The sequence below is a fragment of the Podarcis gaigeae genome (genome assembly GCF_964106915.1).
Source record: "Podarcis gaigeae genome assembly, chromosome: 2".
NCBI classification, from domain to species: domain Eukaryota; kingdom Metazoa; phylum Chordata; class Lepidosauria; order Squamata; family Lacertidae; genus Podarcis; species Podarcis gaigeae.
In genome coordinates this window covers 67,493,233-67,515,613 of record NC_139679.1, presented here as the reverse complement: position 1 = coordinate 67,515,613, position 22,381 = coordinate 67,493,233, and the positions used below count along the sequence as shown (strand labels likewise).

General features: G+C 42.6%; 1 protein-coding gene across 2 annotated transcripts in view; it reads left to right on the top strand.

Annotated features, from left to right (window-relative positions):
* Positions 1–207: 207 nt before the first annotated feature.
* ADAM19 (ADAM metallopeptidase domain 19) overlaps positions 208–22,381 on the top strand; it is a 51,145-nt gene continuing 28,971 nt past the window's right edge. For both annotated transcript variants that reach the window (XM_083726210.1, XM_083726209.1), the window contains exons 1-3: positions 208–1,073; positions 5,511–5,596; positions 9,040–9,110. In XM_083726210.1, the coding sequence (XP_083582336.1) occupies positions 968–1,073; positions 5,511–5,596; positions 9,040–9,110 (263 nt within the window). In that variant the 5' untranslated portion in view covers positions 208–967. The remainder of the gene's footprint in view (positions 1,074–5,510; positions 5,597–9,039; positions 9,111–22,381) is intronic.

Below are 22,381 nucleotides of genomic sequence, written 5' to 3'. Positions count from 1 at the left end.
GAGAGTGGAACGGAGAGCAACCTCCACCCCCTTGCAAACAAGCGAAGAAGGCAGACTATATCCCCTTCGTCTTCACCGCATACTGGTCCAATGATTTACTGGAGAAACCGTTTTAAATGTATTTGGTTGCTTAAATGCATTTGGCTTAAAAATAGCAGGCACCAGAGCTGGCACAAGGAATGGAGAGTGTAAGATTTGAATCTGCCTGGACTCTGAAGCCACACAACCGCGTCCGTTTGGGCTGCTCCAGCTCTTGATTTTGCCACTAGAGGGCGAATGAACAGATCTAAGTCGAGATGCATCTTTAATACAGATGCCTCGTGGGAAGGTAACTGTTCGTTAAGAAATGCCCCAACCCTGTTCTGCGTCTGGAGATGCGCACGGCGTGCGTTTTCTTCCAAGGAGGCTGACGCTGCGTGCACCCTGATCTCTTTACTGCTTATCAAATTAATGCCTGTGAGCTTATAACTGACTGATTGCTGAACGACCCCTCAAGCTTTTAAGTCATACATTTCAGAATCCGAAGGAGCTCCTGAAATAAATACAACTAGCGCTGAAATTTACTGCACACACCGCCGGTAGGTTCGCAGACAAAGGAGTAACAGGAACGAGCTCTCGCTATAATTTCAGGCGGGCTGCAAGGAAAGACAGATTGCCTTTCTCACCACCTCCCGCTATGCTTTCTTAAAGGCTCCTCGTCAGATAATAATGGTTGGACGGATCCTGAGTTTTGCTGCTGCTGCTGCTACGTCACCGGCCAACATCTGTCTTGGAATAGGAATGATGGCTTCCGTGATGGGCGGGATTTGAAAGCTGGTCTTTTTTTTTTTAAGCCACTATTTCATGTGCCTACCAAGGCATTGCAAAAGCGGAGGCTTCTGTACCAAGCCAAATGCAGCAGTAGCATCAAGAACCACCAGCAGCTATGACATCTCCATCTCTATGAAACGTGCCTTCTCTGCAGACCATGGGAGGGATCGTGTGCGGTGCTGCAAAAGGAGACTTGATTTATTCTATTTCCATCATCTTGCTTTGGCTGAGGCAGTTGCCGGCTGAGGAGTCAGGGTGGTCAGGTAAGTGTTTGGATCACTGTGCAGGAGGGCAGGATAAAAAGTGGGAACAGTTTTACCAAGGGGGGGGGGGAGACAACACTCTGATTAAGGCTGCAATCTTCACCCCACTTACCTAGGAGTAAATTCCACTGAATTTAATAGTACTTACTTCTGAGTATACATGGGATTGTGCTGTAATGCATAATCCACCAAACGACAGTAACTGAGATATGAGTGGAAATCTTGCAAACCTTCATTTTAAACAGCACATTTACCTCTTGATATATGCAATACTTGCATGAAAGGATGGGTGCTTAGCTGGGAGCACACCTGAACAGGAAAGAAGGTTTCAGCACTTTTGATAAGAAAATGCTAAATACACCAGATTGCTGTGAACATAAACCATAGGTGTAGAAGATGCTGCCTTCTCCCTCCCTTCAAGCCATGAAGCTCTAATTCAGAAGCATCAAATTCGTTTAAGAAAGGATGTTCAACAGGTATGCCCCTGGGAGTGGTTATAGAAATAGAACTGCAGATTTTCCATTTCTTCTTACCACAGTCCTAGGTTGGTAGGACCAGAAGGGGTACTGAATGGCAGCTGTGCAACCCCACAGTTGAACTAAATGCAGAAGTCTTTAAGTGTAGACTTGTCACAGGGATCAAAAACATTCTGTCAGTCATAATGCCACCCATGCATAAGAGAGCTGCTTACTTGCAATGCATAGGCTTCATTAACATTTCAGCTGTAAAGTAAGTTTCTAGTCCTCATGATAACAAAGCAGCATGGAAACCTGATGGTAGTGTGTTAGAGAGCAAGCTTCTAATATGTGCTGAATGCTTCTAACCCTGAAACACTTGTTTATTTAATTGCTTGAATTGCTTAAGCATTGCAACACACACACAAACACACACCATTTGATCTAGGAGGCCATACAATCTGAGTTGAAAGGAGTGGAGGGAAAGTAATTTAATGTGTCTGAGGTTTTCTGCTATATGAACCTGTTATTAATTGTTCCTTTAAAATTCAGAAGGAAATAATTTGAAACCTTTTTAACCTTCGGGAATGCCTATATTGCTTACAGAACAGTGGCAGATTAATTAAGAGCTCGTGACATTAACCATATTTGCCAAGTTATTGCTTTGTACAATTAAATGAACAGAAGATTGTTTTGAACTACAGTGAACTTTCATGAATATTCAATAAATAAAAATGCATCTGTTCTTCGAAACGTAGGAAATGCAAGACCAAAATGCAAGGCAAAAACTGGCAGATAAATGTACAGACACCCAAATTTCTAATCCTTCAGATTTCTAATCCTTCAAATCTGCCTAGTTTCTGCATATTGCTTTCTAATCCAGAGTGGATTAGGTTGAATCTGTTCTTTTGGATTTGGAGATCACTGATTGGCCAGTCCTTGTGATAATATTATGCTACGACCATCCCCTCTTCAGACCAGAGGGGTGCGCAACATTAATTGCCTGAACCTTGTGGTCATTTTTTAATGTCAGACTTCTACCCTTCTCCGACCAGCTATTTTTTTTAGGTTTTACACTTTTTAGAAAAGAGCTAACTAGGTATTTTATTAGGTGAACATGCTAAGCATTTATCCAGGATAGGGGGAAGGGAGCATGGACATCCTTCTGGAAGTATGTGGGGAAGAATGAACAGGAAAAGGCAATTGGATCCTGGGGGAGGGATGCAACTTCATACATCCTGCTTCTGACTTCCACTTAGCAGGACCAGCTAGTTGAATATGGCCCTCCAGATGATGCGTTTATTGAGCAAAGTTTTCATGGAGGTTATACAAAGTTTACTTTTTATTGAGCATTCATCCAGATTTGTTTGCGGGGAGGTTATACATCTTTCTGTCAATCACATGTTACCCCACACTTTTTAGTACATTTCCCTAACTGCAAGAAGTTTATTGGTTTTTTTTTTAAAGAAAGGGGTGGGGGAAGTGGATTCATTGAGCCCTATGAATTGCATAATCTTAAATCTCCAATATCCAACTGAATCCTTCCCACAAAATAGAGGCCAACTCACTCAATATAATGCAGTATCTTTATAGAAGGAAAGAAGTGGTGCAGAGTTCACAACACAGTCAATCCCTTTCCCCATCCAAACTCCACTTCACAGATGCATGAAGTATGCACTCTCATGTTTACTCTTTTTTGTCCTCACTAGGGCAAAACACTGCCCCTCTGAAGGTAGCCCTCTCAAGACAACACCAAGGTTGCAGGTTCAATCCCTGTATGGGACAGCTACATAGTTCTGCATTGCTGGTGGTTGGACTAGATTATCCTTAGACTCACTTCCAACTTGACCAATCTGGAACTGGACAGCTACTTTCATAGTAACAGAGCAATCTAGAGCCCCCCTTTTTGGCTTGGATCAGATGGGGACGTCCCCCCCACAAAGCTCTCACAGTCAAGGCAGCCTCCTCATTGGTGAAGTGAAAACATCAGACTTCATTTTCCAGCCATCAAATATGTGGCTGATTAAAGCCAAATAGTAGGATACCTGTTGGCTGGAGCCATCAGAAAGAGCTGAAATGGGACACTTGAAGGTTTGGAGAGGGCAGGGTTGACCTGACAAATCCACTGGATCCCAAATTGGTCCCTCTGCTACCACATAATTGCATCGGGCCTGTTCCCTGTGCCATTCTGGAGTTGGTGCAATGATCAACACTGATCAACACTGTGGTAGCTTTCTGCCCGCTCCACTCCACTGTCTGCCACAAATCCTCACCAGCAAGGGGCAGAGGGAGGTATGGGTTAGGATTGTTCTGTAAATGTAGTGCCAAATTGTCAGTTGCTGATTCAGTGTGCTTGACTTTGGCAAAAGCCTGTAAATCGAGGAATAGGGATCTCCAGAGGTTGTTGGACTACAGCATGGGTAGGCAGCCTAAGGCCCGGGGGCCGGATCTGGCGCAATCTCCTTCTAAATCTGGCCTGTGGATGGTCTGGGAATCAGGATGTTTTTACATGAGTAGAATGTGTCCTTTTATTTAAAATGCATCTCTGGGTTATTTGTGGGGCATAGGAATTTGTTCATCCTCCCCCCTTCAAAATATAGTCTGGCCCTCCACAAGGTCTGAGGGACAGTGGACCGGCCCCAGTTTGCTGCCCCCTGGACTACAGCTTCCATAATCCATGACCATTGGGCATGTTGATTGAGACTGATGGGAGCTGGAGTGCACCAGCATCTAAGCCAGAGAAGCCCTCTATTGGAACAGCTTTCTCCCTAATCATGAAGGCGCATTTAGCCCATAAAGCAGAACTATCATCAAAATTCTACAAATAAGGAAGAAACACAAACCAGGACAAATGTAGTACCATCCCAGAACAAGCATAAGAAACAGCAAAGCAACGTAGTTTAAACAAGCTTATTTCATCACACTTAATCACCAAAACCATACCTGTAAGTATTCAGCCAGAATAACCTTGTGGGAAAACACCTTCTTAACCCCCCCCCCCCGAAATGGGAGTGGATGGCACTGTGGTCTAAGCCACTGAGTCTCTTGGGCTTGCTCATCGGAAGGTTGGTGGTGTGGATCTGCGCAACAGGATGAGCTCCCATTGCTCTGTCCCAGCTTCTGCCAACCTAGTAGTTTGAAACCATGCCAGTGCAAGGAGATTAATAGGGACCACTGTGTCAGGAAAGAAAATGGCATTTCCATGTGCTCTGGCTTCTGTCATAGTCTTCCGTTGCGCCAGAAGCAGTTTAGTCATGCTGGACACATGACCTGGAAAGCTGTCTGTGGACAAACGCCGAGATGGCCTGAAGCGAGATGAGCGCCACACCCCAAAGTCACCTTTGACTGGATTTAACCATCCAAGAGTCCTTTACCTTTTACCTTACCCCAAATATAGCAATCTGTGGTCAGCTACTATATGCCTTCAGCAAAATTTGCCTTAACACGTCTATAAAGCTCTCTGTGAGTTAATGTGGGAGGAGGGAGTGTGGTTCAAGGAAAAATTAACCTGATTGGCTGTGTGGTGCTTTGATACACTTATACCAGCTCTATGACCCCCGATTGGCTTGACCATGTAGCCAGGAAAAGGAGAAACCATTAAAAAAACACATGTGCCAAATCAGCTACAATGATAGCAATGAACCCAGGTGAAATGATGCCCCAAATGCTTTTTTTTGGGGGGGGGTGTGTATTATCCACAAAAATCCAACTCAGTCTAGTCTCTCCATGCCAAGAAGCCAGCATTATACTTGTGAAACAGAGAACGGAATTAGTGAGAAAAGTGCTTGATGAATCTGCTCTCAAGAACCAAGGCTGCTTTTGACTGGCAAAAAGACTTGTCTGGGTTTGTAAAAGACACGGTTGGCTATTTGGATAGGTACAGTAGGGTGTTAGTGGGGGGTGCCCCCCTGTGTGCTGCTTTGCTCCTATGACCTTTCGGAGTTCAGACTGGGGCTTTGAACAGTTATTTATGTTTCCTCAGGGACATGGAATGCAGTCCACTCCCAGGTGCACCATGAAATCATAATACCTCAGTGGCGATCAGATGGAAGCTCTGGCAATGATAAGGTAGGTTGCTCAGCCACAATAACAGGAAACGAGCTGTGCTTTCTCGTCCCTTTCAAATAACCATTATCCTCCTGATACGATCCTTGGCGGGAATTATATAGCAGTGACAGTCTGGCTGTGAAGTGCCTTGTAAAATCTGCCTAAGCTGGATAGAGTGATGGTCATATAAACTCATATACCCATTATCAATACCAAGAGGAATGAAGGAAGCTGTCTTATACTGAGTCAGACCTTTGATCTATCTAGCTCAATCAATATTGTCTATGCTGACTGGTGGTGGCTCTCTAGGATTTCAGATTTCAGTGGTTTTTGCCAGCCCCACCTGGAGGTGCCAGGGATTGAATCTGGAACCTTCTGCAGGCAAAGCAGATGCTCTGCCACTGAACTTTGACTCTTCCCCCTCACATATGGGTGTATGTGTGAAGATGTTCTGTGGCCTTTTGAGTCATCATCTGGCAAGAGCGTCAAAACTAAATGAATATTGAAATTAACAAACCTATCTTAGTCATGTTCTTTAATTAAAATTAGTCTGCTCTGAGTAAAAATTCCTTGAATACCACCCTCAGAATTTAGAAATTCTAGAATTTATTACATTTTACTATGTTGCAGAGGGAATCGTATCTGCTGGTGGCACTAGCAAATTGCTTTTAAATATGGTTCTGGCAGAGGTGCACCTGGCCTTAAGTACTATTTGTGCTAATGGAGAAAGATTTTTTTAGAATGAGTGGTCTTTTGTGTATTGCAAGTGCCTTTTTGTGGCTATGTTTTCTTAGTGCCTCTTGCTGCTACCCTTAGATCCTTTATCACCACTAGTGATAAAGGGCTTTTTGGTATGGGGCCTGGGGAAAAGAGTGTGATAGCCTTATCAGTGTTTATATTAGTTAACAGTGCATCAGTTCTGTTTGCCCATCCTGCTAAGTAGGCCACTCATCTTGTAAAGATGAGTAAGCAAGACATAAGACTGTGTGATTTGCGGAAGACAATTTCAAACCACTGGGTTGATCCGTCTGGTTCTCAAAAGGCTTGGAAGCAGCTTGTAAGCCCCCCCCCCACTAGAGCGTCTGTAGCCCCTCTAGTCACATAAGGATACCATGCTGTGAACTAGCCTACACAAAGAGGCAACAGTTCTCGAGACTGCAGCAGCTGGAAAAGCTGAAGCTGTGGCCGCAAAAATGCCTGCCAACTTTTTCTGTGTACAGCCGAATTCTCACTAATGCTTCCCCTTTCCCCCTTGGTTGTGGTACCATGTGGTTCCTTGTATGATGTACAGGAATCAGATTCTGTATGCTTGGCATTGGATATAGTCAACAGTGCTGTTTGTCTTCCACCTGCTCCAAGCCAACATTGGGAGTTTCTCCAACTTCAATCCAGTTAAGAACATAGGAAGCTGCCTTTTACCAAGACAGACCATGGGTCCCTCTCGCTCAAGACTGTCCACACTGACAGGCAGTGGCTGTCCAGGGTTTTAGGCAAGGAACCCTTCCGGTCCTGCCTGGAGATGCAAGAGATTGAAGCTGGGACCTACTGTGTGCAAAGCAGATGCTCTCCCATTGAGCCACAGCCCTTCCCCGGTTATTTCCTACAAAAATGTCACAGATGTGCAGCAGAATTATCTGAGGAGCTCAGCTAGTTGTTGTTGGCTGTCTCTGTTTTGGCTGTGTGGAAGCACCAGACAGATGGGAAGCAGAGATTTAATCAAAGCAAGCATCAGTTTTCCTCTACTGCTATGTGTGTGGCCATGCAAATGTGCTTTTGATCAAAGGGAAGGGCCAGCTCTGTGGCCCGTTTGCTATCAGATCCCTTGCAGAGTTGACGAAGAAGGATGTGTCAATAAGGGCAAGAGGGCATTGCTATTTCTTTTTTTGTCCTTCTCTCTTGCTTGGAACAAGTTGCTCAACAAAGAGATTGCACAGGCAACTCTCAAGCTGCGAACTGAACCCACATCTCCCGAGTCTTTGCCCTGCACATTAGCCACAAAGTGCTCTCTCCCTCCTCCTGCTCATGCAAGCTCTCAAAAATGTTCCTGAATGCTCTAAAATAAAATTGGAAAAATCGTTTAAAATTAGGCATGAGAAGGGGGGCACATCTGTTGCCACTATGAATAGTCAAGGACCGTGTCGATATATGAATAGAAAAAGAGGATGGTGTTCTCCATGGAAGTTGTAGCAACCATTAGTGTGTGTGTGTGTGTGTGTAAGCACTAGAAATGCAGAAGCTGGAGGCTATTTTGGTTGAACAATTTGCTGCTCAGTGTGGGCGAGGTTCCTTCATAGACCACACTTAGGATGGGAACATGTTTAACAATGGTGCAATTTTGATTACTTGGGACAACCAACATTACTCACTTTCCTTCTTATTAACAGGCTGTGGTTTGTTTTTTTTATGAGGGTGCATGGGGGGAGGTGATAGCAATTTCCTGCCTCATCCGCCTGCTCTGCCTTTGACACTTCAGCTAATATTTGCCAATTTCCACCTTGCAGCCTTCGTAAGCCACCACAAAGAATCATTAGCCAAGTTCCGCTTCTGAGAGAACATACTGTAATATCCATAGTAGGGTTGGAAGGGAACCCAATGGGGCATCACGTCCAACTCCCTATAATGCAGGAACCACAGCTAAAGAATCCCTGACAGAGGGCCACCCAACCTCCAGTGAAGGAGGGTGGGTGGGTGTTAGATAGGCATTATTAGGGTCTGCATCATTCCCAATCAGCCAATGATTTCCTAAATTTCGTTGCATTGTGTTTTGCTTGTTCTTTGAATCAGTCTTGAATAGTAATGTCTTGACCAACCAACGTCACAGTGGCATGCATCATGCACAAATCTACAAGTTCCTGTCAACTGCACAATGGCTATGTCATGTCTTCACAGCTGCAAGCAGTACACATGTGCCCATTGGTGGGAATCACAAGTGGGAAGAGTGCTGTTGCACTCACGTTCTGCTTTTGGACTTCTCGTAGGCTGGCCACTGTGAGAACAGAATGCTGGACTAGACGGGCCATTGGCCTGATCCAGTAAATGCTTCATATGTTCTTATCCACTCTCTAGTCCTGCTTTTCCTTTACATTCAAGTCAGTCCATTCAGTACAGCTGCACTGGAGCCCAGGAAGGGAATTTTAATTCGGCGTTCATCACAGTTTGCTCCAGATATAGTTTGCCAGTGTTCTTCTCTGGTTGTGTTATGGTCTGGTATACCACTGTGGACCAATAAGCCTGCAATCCAGTTGCAACCTGGGAGTTGGTCTTATTGAACTCCATTGGATTTGCTTCTAGGTAAACAGCCATAGCAACTGGGTTGTAAGTGATCTGCAGTCTCCTGTTTGAGAATCAGTGAAATAAACTATTTGCTATTATTTTTCAACTGTTGCTTAATACTGTATCTTGATTCTGTCGTAAGCCAGAAATGCAGAGAGTGTGTAAACCTATTGTTTCTGTGTTGTACGCAGCACCCACCCAGAGCGGAAGTAGAAATAACAGCTGAAGGAAGAAACTTCATCTTGGATGTTGAGAAGAATGAGTAAGTAACCTTGTACAAAAAGGCAGGGTACCTTTAAATATGCATTCCAGTTAGTCTATTGTGTGAACTAAGCAGAGGTTATCTGCCATTTTGAACTCCAAACAGGGCACTCCTGTTCCTCTAATAAAAGTTCAGTTAGTGGAACATCTGCTATGGTGTTGTATAGCTGTCAAAATGCAAAGGCAGAAGATGTTGAGCAAGCCTCCAAAAGAGACTTGTGAAACTCGTACACAAACAAACCACCAGAACTCTAGCTTGTTCCTGTTCCTAGGCACTAGAAATGGGATTACATAAATCAGAGGTAACATCAGGCCCAGGGGTTATGTCCCTACAGGCATCTCTAGCTGGTCTGTGGGACTCTCCCTTTGCCATGCCACGCCCTTAGCCATCCTCAGAGCCTTCTTCAACTGCTTTTGTCTTGCTGGTTATGTGTCCTTAAACTGTAATTATTTGATTGATTGATTGATTGATTTCAATTTATATACTGCCCTATATCTGGAAGTCTCAGGGCAGTTCACAGAATAAAATCAAAATATAAAACCACAAAATACAGAATCAAAGTAAAAACAACAATAATACAATAACTCCCCCCTCAAAAACCCCACATTTTAAAAGGCCACTTGCTTGACTAGATCGAAGATGAAGAGGCGTGGGTGCAGAAACTTCTGGCTTTTGCATTGTTGGAATGTAGCCAATGCTATGAAGGAAAGGGTCACATTATTGCTTTGCCCACTTTTGTCTTAAGCTGATATGTGCCCCCCCCCCCCCTCAGAAGCTTGTTTACAAAAGAATGCCACCCTCAGGCTGGGAAAGGTTTGCCACCCGTGACATAATTCCATAGATCAGAAGAAAGGCACTCTGCAAAAGAGAAGACTTTGCCCTATGCAAGAGAGGCCTAGTTGCTGCCATCCAGCCAAATAAAACAGAGGGCTCTGGTGGTATTGGCAACTGCCAAGAGACTGAACTATAAGACATTTCCAAGTTTTTGTTATCATTTGCATTCTAGGCCAGTGGATCCCAATTAGCTAAGTATGGCAGACCCCCTATTTTTCAAAAGCCAAACCATGGACCACCTACTTTTGAAAATTTTGATATGTCTATGGTTGTTTTTGTAGGTGAATGGTGCCATGGACCCCCCCAGGTGGTTTTTGTGGACCTTCTGAGCTCCATGGACCACCAGTTGGGAACCACAGTTCTAGATCATTTATAGATAAAGCCATGTTAATTGCATTAGCTGCAGAAGTTATAATTGTATGCAATATAACTTTCTCTGTGGGGGCACCTACTCTATGGGATGACTTCCCCTTGGAGATGAGCCTAGGCACCAACTGTTGGGTGCTTCCAGTGTGCTTAAAAAACTTACCCATTATTTTTTAAAAAATTTTTAAAAACCAACAACTTAGCTATTTCCTCAGACGTTTCTAGGCTGTTTCTATACCAGTTTTTAACACCCTGATTACTGTAACTAACGTTAATATTTTATTGTGTTTTTTTTGGGGGGGTATGTTTCATGATTTATTGTTGTAAACTGCTTTGATACTCTCTGGAATGAAAGACACTAGAAATAGTTTTATTTATAAGTAACTGTAATATAGGGGATGAGGGGGATGCTCATCATATTTGCAGAGGACAAATAGTAAATAGATAAATAGTAAAATTATCATTATGGAGTAGGATGTCTCTATTTTCATCGTAGAAATATTGGAGGGTATGTCAGCGTAGGCCATAGTGGCTTATGCCACTATTGGAGAAACTGTTTTTCTGTTTCTATCTAATTATTCAGCTACCCAGAAGGAATTCCATTCCTCAGAAAGAAAGACTATTGCTACTTTAATTTGACTGGGTGCCTTTAATCACTTTAAGCACTTCTGGGTTCACAGGGCTGATGGATACACAGAATCACAAGGAAATGGTCTAAATGCTCTCAATCCTTTGCAGTTGATGTTGGTCCTGTGAAGAAAGCAGAGCTCGAGTCCTACAAATAGTCAGAGGCAGGCCTTTGTTAAAAAGTCTACAGGCCTTCCCAACGCCTCCAGAAAAGATTTTGTCTTAATAGGCCAGACTGGAACCTTCTGAGAGCAGTCAGCCCGCCCTGAAATGCTACTTGCTAAACATGTTCCAACAGCTAAGGCGAGATAGGGGAAGAGAAATTGACACATCTTACATTGCTAAACACATGCTAGATTTGTGTTCAGCACAGCTTCTAATACAAACCATGAAACCGCATGCTTGCATTGGCTTTTGGGAAATGAGTAGAGTACCGTTAAATGTATTCAATATACCCTGTTATGAAGTCAGGCTGTAGCTGCACAACATGCTCTTTAATTGAGAAATCGGGTCCTCCCTTAAAGAGGGCACATGATGCAGTGAGACCTGGCAACCAAACCCTGTGTTGTGGGTAGGTATGATTGGATAGCCACAACACCCAATTGGTAGGTCCCTTGATGCAGGGTTTAATCAGGCCAATGGGACGTAGGTTAAATGGATCAAGGGACCTATATATACCTATATATACCCATAACTTCCTCTTTTGGTGCGTGCATCAGAACACCTGCCCACCTCTCCCTATTTTTACGGTTTTGCGCTTGACCTTGCTATGCCATCGTGTGTCGTCTGTCATTGGGACAGGGGCACAGCAGTAATTTCCCCCACTTGGCTGATTGGCTGGTGCCATTGGGGTTTCACCTGCTACGTAGCAAATCGTCACAACTTGTAAGGTTGCGGATAGGCTCTGGTTCAGGTGATAGGGATGGGAGAGCGGTCTCGCTATCCCTATGTGAAGGGTATTCCGTTAAAGGAATCCAGGGAATTGATGGTTTAGTCAACCCCTGAGAGGGGGTTGTGCCCGTGCCTGAGTCCAGGGGGGCATTTGGGTGGTGGAGATAGCCTGTTCCCAGCTTTCCGCTTATGCAGGTGTTCATCCTAGACTACCTATGCTGGTGCCCTGAATCAGTGCTACCTGCAATGATGCAGGGAGCTAGTCGAAGAAGAGCCTATGCAACCACTCACTTGCTGTAATCAATAAAGTTGTGGCCTAAACTCTGCCAAAACCAAAACCCAAATTTGAGTCTTGTCTGAATTTATTTAAGGGGGAGGTTTAAAGGTCTGAACATGCAAAAATCTGTTTCTGTGCTCCGAAGAATTGATTTGGGTCTGCAGCCTAACAGAAACAGGACTTTTGTCCAGTTTCTTTTACATTTCTGGTGTTTGGGGATTTTGTGGAATTGTGAAGGGAAAGCTATGAGTGGTGGAAGAGAATTGGCAGAAGCAGAGTCTCTTGAGCAAAACATTAGCAGTAGATTAACTCTGAGCATGATGACATAATTTCCAGGTGTCTCCTGGGAACCATGCTGTGCTATTTTCATCTAAGGCCTGCTCTCAACAGGCTAGCCAAACGGAACACATATATTGTGTTTACTTCCTGAGTTGGGCCCCTCATTCCTCTAAATACAGACCCGCACAGCCATTCAACTTTGCAAGGGGCTGCAGGAGAAAATGTACAGGGTTCATAGTTAAAACAAAAAAGAATTCCTTCCAGTAGCACCTTAAAGACCAACTAAGTCAGTTCTTGGTATGAGCTTTCGTGTGCATGCACACTTCTTCAGATTCTTCAGATGTGTATCTGAAGAAGTGTGCATGCACACGAAAGCTCATACCAAGAACTGACTTAGTTGGTCTTTAAGGTGCTACTGGAAGGAATTTTTTTTGTTTTGACTATGGCAGACCAACACGGCTACCTATCTGTAACAGGGTTCATAGTTGTCTGTGATGTGTAATAAGTACAACTCCTCACTTGGCTACTGGTAGAGACTTTCGTCAAGTGCTCCAAACATAGAATGCTAGTTCTTTGCTAGTATAATTTTTAATACTAGTATATTTTTCTTTTCTTTGCTGGTTATTTGTTTTTAATCAATGCCCTTTTAAATGTGTTGTGGGAAGGGGATTATTGGTTTGTTGTTGTTCTTAATTTTATTATGGAGCTTATTTCCGAGTAGGTTTGTGTAGTATTGCACTATTAGTGTTTTGAAGTAAGTTCAACACATACTTGAGCTTAGTTTCAGTACATCTGAGGATACTTTGAGTATGTTAGAAACTAACAATTTATGTTTTGATGGTGGTTATAGCTGGGATTGAGGAGGTTCAAGCTCTATTTAATTCCACAGGAAGTTACTCTATTAGCTATTATCTCTGAATAGGTTCCCAGACACCTGGTGCAGCCCAATTGATTATTAAATGATCTGTCGAGATGCTTAAGCTCTGCAGCTGCAAAGCAGAAAATCCAAGGCAGATGGATCACAAAATAGATGGAGAGAGGTTCTAAGAATAACATTGGCCATAGTTCAGGAAGAACCTCACATGTAAACAGATTTGTTTTAAGCTTTGTGTGCATTTTTGAAAGAAAGACAGAATTCCCCTTTGGACGAAGACAGTAAGGTTGAAAATGTGACGAACATATAAGTAATTAATGACAAAAGACTATGCCTAAGAACTTGGCCCTTTGGATGAAGAGGGTAATTTTTAGAAGAGAAGCTGTACTGAAGAAGAAGAAAATATTCTACTGCTAGTGAGGATCTTGTTTTAGAATGGAAGGTTGTTACTGCTAATCTAAAAACTTTCCTGTGTCACCTGTGTGGTTTGCTCCATTTTGCTTGACATGGAAGGCATGGCATTTAATGGCGGCAATGAGCCTTGGCACAGGTTTGTTTAGAAAGGGCATTTATAATTCAGGCTGGGAAGAATTCCTTGTGATGGTAGCCAAGACATGCAGTTGTTGGCTAGTTGACACAGAAAATGCTCTGGCTCTCAGCCCAGCTCAAATATCTAATTCTAGAATTACTGTACAGTACCTTGGAAAACAAAACTGACAAATCCACTGTACTGTTTCCATGTGTCAGGGCTAACAAGACCCCATCCCCCACTGCTGCCTGAGATTCTGAGCTGCTGGATACAGGGTCACTTCCATTATAATTTCCTGCCTTATCTGGTTTCCTTTCCAGTGCTTGTTTAAGGAAACAGAAAACTGGAAACAAACGTGGCTGTTGCCTATTTCAGCTTTACGTAGGAAGGATTGCTGTGGGATTTTGCATAGGCGCTACACACACTGTGATTTGCTGGTAACTTCCTACACACGTAGGATATGAATGGGAACAAATACAGAAGGCTTTGACCTCTTCTGCAGGTCTCTCGAAGAGTTTCTGAATGGTTGGAAATCCAGGTCTCGCTCCGGGAGGGATTCCAGCTCATCTTCCTCTTGGAATGATGATTTCATTGTCAGAGGGCTAGGCAAGGAAGCTAGGTTATCTCTTCATTGACTCTAAACATTACATAATTTCCCAGGCAGGAAGAAAGCTTCCTTCTCTCCTGTCCTCATTTTGCTTATATTATAGGAAGACGTACAGGCAGTTTGACTCTGCAGCTTTACAGTTCTTTAATCTTTGGGGTTATAAGAGGGGAGACCTGCTTGGCTCAGCATAAGATGCTCCAGGAAGGAAATACTTTCCAGAAGAGATGATATAAGCAGAACCCAAACCTTTGGCATCAGCAGCAATATGAACCCCATTAAGCCCCACTTGAAAATGCCTTCTTATTTTAAAAACTGGTAGATCTATACATGCCACAAAGAAAAGTTGTGAGAAGAACAAATTGCCCTATTTGCTCCCCTGTGACTTGTGGGTTTTGCATGCTTTGGGGCACATCTCATTGCCCATCAGTGTTAACTCTCCCCAGCAGTTCTGACACTTAGAGACAGCTTGGTTGAAACATGGTTGACCTGAGGAAAGACATAAGTGTTTGCAAATGACACTAAACCTTTTGCAAAGAAGAAGAGAATCCTGAACAATTCATCCAAGGGCTGCTGGATTGCATCATATTCCTGACTTGAGTCCCAAGAGAACTTCTGAAGAAAGTGTGATATGTAACTCCCAAAGTTCATAAGCCAACTAAAAACCTCAAGCTTTAATTATTTTACAGAATTTGAACATTTCCAATCCCATGTGATTCTGGAATTTAAAAAGCAATTCATTACTGGCATATACTGCATGGGTGGGATGGTTTTGTTTTTCATAACAAATGGTGATTTCATATTATTGGAGTAATGCGGCAGAGCAAAGTCAAATTATCACTCACTTGAAGGCATTTGTACTGCAGCCAAAAGGAAACACAGCAGTGTAGGAACTGGATTTGGGTCCTAATCCAACAATGTATAAAGAATTGCTGAGAAATAAATCCTTCCTCTACTTCCAAGTGTTCTTGGCAAGCCATTTGGGCAGGTTTATTGTTTCATATTAAGAATTTGCTGCCAGTGGGCCTTGGCACATGTGATTTTGACCTCATTTTGACATACCCCTGTCAAAATCAGTGAATAGATATTGGATTTTGACTGTCATACTTGTATGCACCTATTATTCTTATTATTCTTATTCTTATTATTCTTATTATTTTAAAAGGCAGCAGTCTATTGAGGAAAGGATATGGTCAACCTAAGACAAATACATATTCTTAAACAAAAATGCTGCTCCAGCTTGTTCAGATCACTAAGATGAAGAGTCCAGGATTTTTTATTTACACTTTAAAAAAAATAATTTTTATTAATTTTCTTTTCTCAAAACAAATATCCAATATCATTGCTGAACATACATTTTCCAATTTCCCCCATCCCAGTTGACTTCCCTCAACTACTGGTTTATTACATCAGATGATACATTCTGCTGTTTATTTACAATACTATGTTATTACATTGTTGTACTACTTGTTCTCTGTAAATAAAATTGTAAATGTTTATTTAAATCCTGCCAGCGAGACCATTTCCTTCTGTTGTTTCTGCAAATATATTGTAAAGGGTTTCCATTCTTTTTCAAAGTCACTATTGTCCTTTTCACGCAGTTTGTTGTCAGGATTTTTTATTTACATTTATCCCTTTATCCAGAAGGATGCTGATCCACTGGTGCAAAATTCTATCGTCATTGAAATCTTACACATAATATGGATAGCCTGACTGCTGTAGACCATGCATTGGTAACCTCAAGGCTGGATTACTGCAATGCACCCTCCCTGCAAAACAAATTTGACAAATGGAAACCAAATAATAGAGAATGATGTCTTAGATTTGACCTCTCTATGTTGTCTCTTATGCCCCATAACTTTTTCTGCAACTACTATCATAAAGGGGCAATCCATCTTTCTTCCATCATGGGACTCAACACTATATATACAGGGTTCCCAGGTGCTCTCCCAATATACATATATAGATGCTTATAAGTGCAAAGGACATGGACACATTCCCAGTTTGATGATGTCATAATAATAAATAGCCGTTGTCAGGAATTACTGAGGTGGAGGAAGCTCCTGATCTGTTCCATTCACTTGCTTATTCCATTTATCCACTGGGCTAACAAGCCAAGTCATCAATTACCCTTTCACATACTCTTATAATACTTTGTTTCTGTTGCTGTGAAAACTATGAATATACAGTATCATCTGCAGCAACAGTCCCTAATGTTCAAAAGTATTTTTGTGGGTTTTACATTAGATTGAAGGTAAATTTCTCAAATTAATCCAGACCCTTGAATTCTGAAAACTCAAAACCGTTTATTTATTTGTTTGTGCTTTTGTATATTTCAGTTCTCACCTGCTTCCCTCTCCTTTATCGTCCCCTGGAAGCTGCTCATAGTTTTTCAGTGAGGCTAATGTTGTGACTTCTTATCAGTTTTTCTCTCCTGAGCTGTATTTTCTCTTTCCTGATTTGAAATTGTCCCCATTTACTCATTAATCTGTGTTGTTGGATATCTTTAAATTATAGCCATGCTTCTGTCTTAGGCTGCAGACCTAGCCAGTGCTGACTGACATCATCTAGTGTGAATGAAAGCAAGACATGCAGTATTTTGTATCTCTTAGTTTCTGTTCATTGGAAATTCATCTTTTATTTCTCTCTTTGGACTTTGAACACATAGGAAAATAGGAGCCTACCTTATACCAAGTCACACTGATTGGTAGCAGCTCTCCAAGGTTTCAGGCCAAGAACATTCCCAGTCCTGCCTGGAGATCCTGGGGATTGAATTTGGGGCTCTCTGGGATGGTAGAGCACAAAGGATGCTCTACTGTTGAACTATGGTTATGTTCTTCTGTGCTTTTTGTTCATCTCTTGGAACCAGAGGTAGGATAGCTCTTATGGTGGGGTGAAACAACTTTCTCCGATGAGAGCAAAATGATGAAGTCCAGGATGGGTGTAGGAATGGTGCAGATACCAAGGAAGCCCATGCAGAGGGGACACCATTTGAGTTATTCTTTAGGCATAAAAATATTCTGGGATGGTGCTGAGGGAATGTGCCTTTCCCTTCCTCAGTCCTTGCATCCCTCTGACCATGAGGGATAGCTCAGTCGGTAGAGCATAGGACTCTCAGGGCTGTGGGTTTGGGTGGAAGGCTCCTGCACTGGAGGAGATTGGACCAGATGATCCTCATGGTCCCTTCCAGCTATGGTTCTATGATGCCATGGAGGCATGTTGGAAAGTATGGATTTATCTCTCCATTCTGGTGGAGGCTTCAGTCGTGTAGGGGGCTGATGAAATCTCCAGAAGAGCCACGCGACAAGGGAGCTGCGATGTATGTGCCTCTGTTCCCTTGTTGCCATTCAGATGACACAATGCTCTTTTCTAACCTAATTTCCATCTGCCTCATACATAAAATATTTGACACTCCCCACCCTATACCACAAAATAGAAGCCTCTTCACTGCAGGCACTTTCGCTGATCTGCCCCATGGTGTTAAGATGGAGGATTTGTGAGGAACAATGGTATCATTGACAGAGCCGAGCCGAGCCAAGAGGGCTCTGAATGGGGCTGGAAAGGAGACTTTAAGACATCTGTACATTGTGGCTGTGGGCCAGGCCCTTGCTCACTCCTTGGATCTGACCCTTTCCTGAGGTTTGTGGCTCAATGAAAACTGGCAGCAGCTGTCCACATACAGCCTGCATCTATACTTCAGCAGGAGGACATTCAAAACTGCAGGCAGCAGCAAGCGGCCTGCACCCACAGAAGTTATTCTTTCAAAGCAAATGCTGGGTGCATGCTATGTGGGTGTATCAAGGTCAGCTTTCACTTGGCTAGATCTGGGCCAGTTATTTTTTTCTTCTGGGTTAAGGCTGCAACCCTCCACTTATTACCAATATAAAATGGGTTGTGTGTGTGTGTGCTCCAGCCGTTTCTGAAATCACCTCAGCTTTGAAAAACAGTTCCAGTTTTGTTGTTAATCTTATCAGCAGAAGCAGCTTCCTTTCTGAAGCACTGCAGATAGAATACGAGATTGAAGCCAACAGCTGGCAAAATGCTATCAGCCCCCTACAACAGGGTTGGGCTGATGCACAAACCACGTTTTGAAATCACTGGCTGGTCAGTCTTTGTTAGAGAATAGAGCCTGATCTATGGTGCTGACACTGCTTTCCTGCCAGGTAGTCTGGATTGGGCTGATTTTTCACGACCTTCACTGTCATAGTTAACTTGTATTCTTCTTTAGGGCCATTGCTTGTGATGCTCGAAAAATAATAACTGTCCTATTAGTCAGCAGAACCACTTAGTGATTTTCATCCCCTTGGCAGAAAAGAAACAAAAAGTGGGGTTTTTTTTGGGGGGGGGGAGGAGGAGGCAGAGAATCTGAACCAAGTGGCTCATATTACTTTATCACAAGAGAAACTTAGAGCCATTTCTGTACAGTATACTGGAAGTGCCTAAGGTCTGCAGTAAATGCATATGTGAGTTTTAATAGCAGAGGTACCGGTAATGAGGAAGCGTTTTGTATGTTGTGAGTTGCTTGGGAGTGATTTCTTGGGGGATCCATATTGGAGACGTGGCCACCCGGTGGCAGGTGGGACCAAAGCCAAAAGTGGGCAGAGGCAGCCATCTCTCCCTCCCCACCTCTTTTTCTCTCTTTTGTTCTCTGTGCCCTCCTCTTGCTTTGGTTCTGTGGTGGGTGGAAAGAAAAGAAGCTTCTCCTTCTTCCTGACCAGCATGAAAACCCAACAGGTTGGGAAGTCATCACTGGGCAAGGGAATGGTATGGAAGAGGATGAAGCAGGGCTAAAGAGGAGAGGTCATGGCAGAAAGGCACTGGGACCTGCATCCAGTCAAGAGGTTGGCAGTTCCCCACTCCTGTTTTAGTAGGGGTGACAAATAGACATTTATTTATTTAGGCATTTCCAGAGCTTCACCTTCATCTAAAACATGGACCTCAGAGACCTGTCGTACATAAAAGTCAGTCCAAATCTCTACTATATATTTGCTTAAAGAACCAAAACAATAACACCTGAGAAATAATAAACCAACAACTATTCAACGAGCAAAAGTTAGAACTAATAGTTTGGAGTTAGATAAACCATGAGCCCAGGTTCACATGTAATGCTGTGCAAACCTATGGAATAGTGTTGGGTCTCACGAGAACAGCACTAATGTGGCTGCAGTTTTTACTGGTGCTCATTCAGGCTAAGCCATGATTTGGCTTAGTGCCAACGTCTGAACCATGTCACAATCTTGTGTGTGTGTAACTTATAGTGCACAAAGAAAAATGTTTACCACAGCTGTTTGGGATATGAACACATTGATCAGCATTGCAGAAACCAGACCTTCTTCTTTCAAATAAATAATAACACATGCAAAAAGTTGGCCAAATGACCTCAGAATTACATTGCTGCTCATGTGTTAGATCGCCATTTCAATGTTTGGTTTTATTTTATGTTGGATTTAACTGTTGATCCCTGCCAGGCATTTGTTTAGTGTCCAATTAAGGATGTTTTATTTTTGTATTCATAATCGTGAAATGGTGTGGCTCATAGCCATTAAGTTAGCTTAACCCTGCTTATTTTGGGTCCATGGGTTTGACAATAAGAACATAAGAATCAGAAATGTCTGCTTTTGTTTTTCAAAAAAATAGGGATTGCAAATAATCTCAAAACAACAGGTTCCCTACACAGGTAGGGCTCCTTGACTGCACCATGCGCTTTCCCTCCTCTTAAATTCCTGATGTAAGAGCTGTTGTGCTGGGTGGCCCATAGCCTCTAGCCATAGGAGAAATTAGAATCTGTGACTTGCCTTGTTTCAGCCCAATTTGTCACATGCTGGCCACATTTATACTTACCGGTTGGTCCTTCACATCTTGCCCATACTCGTTAACCACGGCATGACACATTTAGCGTTTACTGACATTTGTGTGGTAGGCTGACAAAAAATGGAAACCAGCAAGTTACAGTAACTGAAAATTTTCATTTTGAATATTTTTATCCTGGCTTTTAAAAAATAAAAATACCACATGATTACTTGTATTTTGACTTCTCTAGAGTAAGATTTATCCTCAGGACCAGGCTGGGTCATTTTGCTGCTTGAGGCAAAACCACCGCCCTCACTGTGCCCAGCCCCCACCTTGCCACTGGGCGCCTGCCACTTGCTGTGGCTTGGCACTCACTGCCCAGCACTTGCCACTGTTGAGTGCTCATCATGTCCACCATGGTGGCTGCGCCCCAATCCCCTAGTGGGACATAACAGTTCTATTAAGCTGCACCTGATCTTCTTGGAATATACCGTATAAAGTGGAAATGGCAGGACTTTTAGAGCGATGGGATCTCAGTTGTTCTTGGGGACCTGGTAAATACCCACCCTCCGGAGTTAGCCTTGACCACAATAATATTAAGTTTGCGTTAGTAGGGCAAAACTCAGATTGTTGGGTTTTGTTTGCTCGGTGTAAATAACCCCAAAATTTCCTGTTTCTTTTGTAGTCTAAAGAATGGCATCATAGGTTGGGAAACAATAAGGGGAAATGGAGTGAGAGACACACAATTCAGGGAATGTATAAACAATATCCATTGAGCTTATAGTGCCCTTAGTGTTGTCGTTCATATGCCAAGGTGCAAGTCATAACTCAATAGCTTTGAATCTATCCTTTTTTAATCAGATGTCCAAAGATGGGAGGAGATGAAAGATTTTCAAGTAAAATGAAGTTCAAGTGAACAGGCATAGGGGTACAGTGTTATATGTATGGGTAGGTTAGGTAACTTGGAGATGCTGGAAGTTGTGATTTGGATGAATGGTGATCTGCATATGGCAGTTCATGAAAGAGCAATGATTTTATAGCTCCCCTGACAATTCATTGCCTATTAGGACAAAATGGTCATACTCAAGCTCTCAGCTGATGTCAGCTGGCCTTGGTTATCAGTGTGTCAGTTATCACATGCTCTTATCTTTGGCTTTGGATATACCTACATTACAAGTATTTGTGTTTTATATCAGTTTGTTATCAGCACCCACCAAAAAAATATTGGATATTGTTGTTTGGTAAGGCTGAAAATTCTGTTTAGAGATCCCTCTTCCCCACCCTCATCCTCACAGAACTACAATTACCAAATTCTCCTGTCACAGGGAATGACCATTTTGTTTCAGTGTGTACTACAGATATATTGCTCAAATATACTTTCATATTCTTGGTCTCAGCCCAGACTTAAGAATCAGGATATATACGTGTGTGTGTGTGTGTGTGTGTGTGTGTGTGTGTGTGTGAGAGAGAGAGAGAGAGAGAGAGAGAGAGAGAAACTAAATGGAATAAATTGTCACAAAATTTATAAATAGAATGGGAAAAGTGGGTAAATGGGATGTTGTCTCCTCTCATAATATTAGAATGCTAGGTCCCCTGATGAAACTGATTAGCAAACAAAAAAGTACTACTTCATTCAAATTCTAAAATTCCATGTGACTTCCATGTTTTTAGTTATAGTTTCATGTGTGCAATTGAACTGCCAACTTGGAAGAGCTTACACTGGTCAAACCCTTTGCATATCTGTGAAGTGCTTCCAGGAGTCACTACTTTAATTATTATTATTATTTAACCTCATCTGAGTTTACCACACCTGAAGCAAGTTTGGCACAGCCTCTCCTAAGGCCACTGCTTGCTCTGAGGATATTGCTTATGTCAGTTTCCTGGAAGCTAGCACAGTTTGGGTGGGGAAAATAATTGTTTCTTGCTTTCCAGACCATGACAACATAGGAGATAATAGAGAGCTTACTTTGCAGTATTTTTTGTTTAGGGTTTTTGTTTTATTGTGGTTATCTGTAGTCTGCAGTTGCAATGTTTAGTGTTCTGTATCAGCAAAGAAGGCCAGAGAAGCCAAATTAATTTTGCTGGAGTACAGTAACGATAAAAGGTTGTCATATTGGCATTAGTTGGCTTTCTTTATCTCTAGAGCACATTCAGCATACAGAGGTACTTTTAATATCGTAACCTTCTGTGAAAGACATGT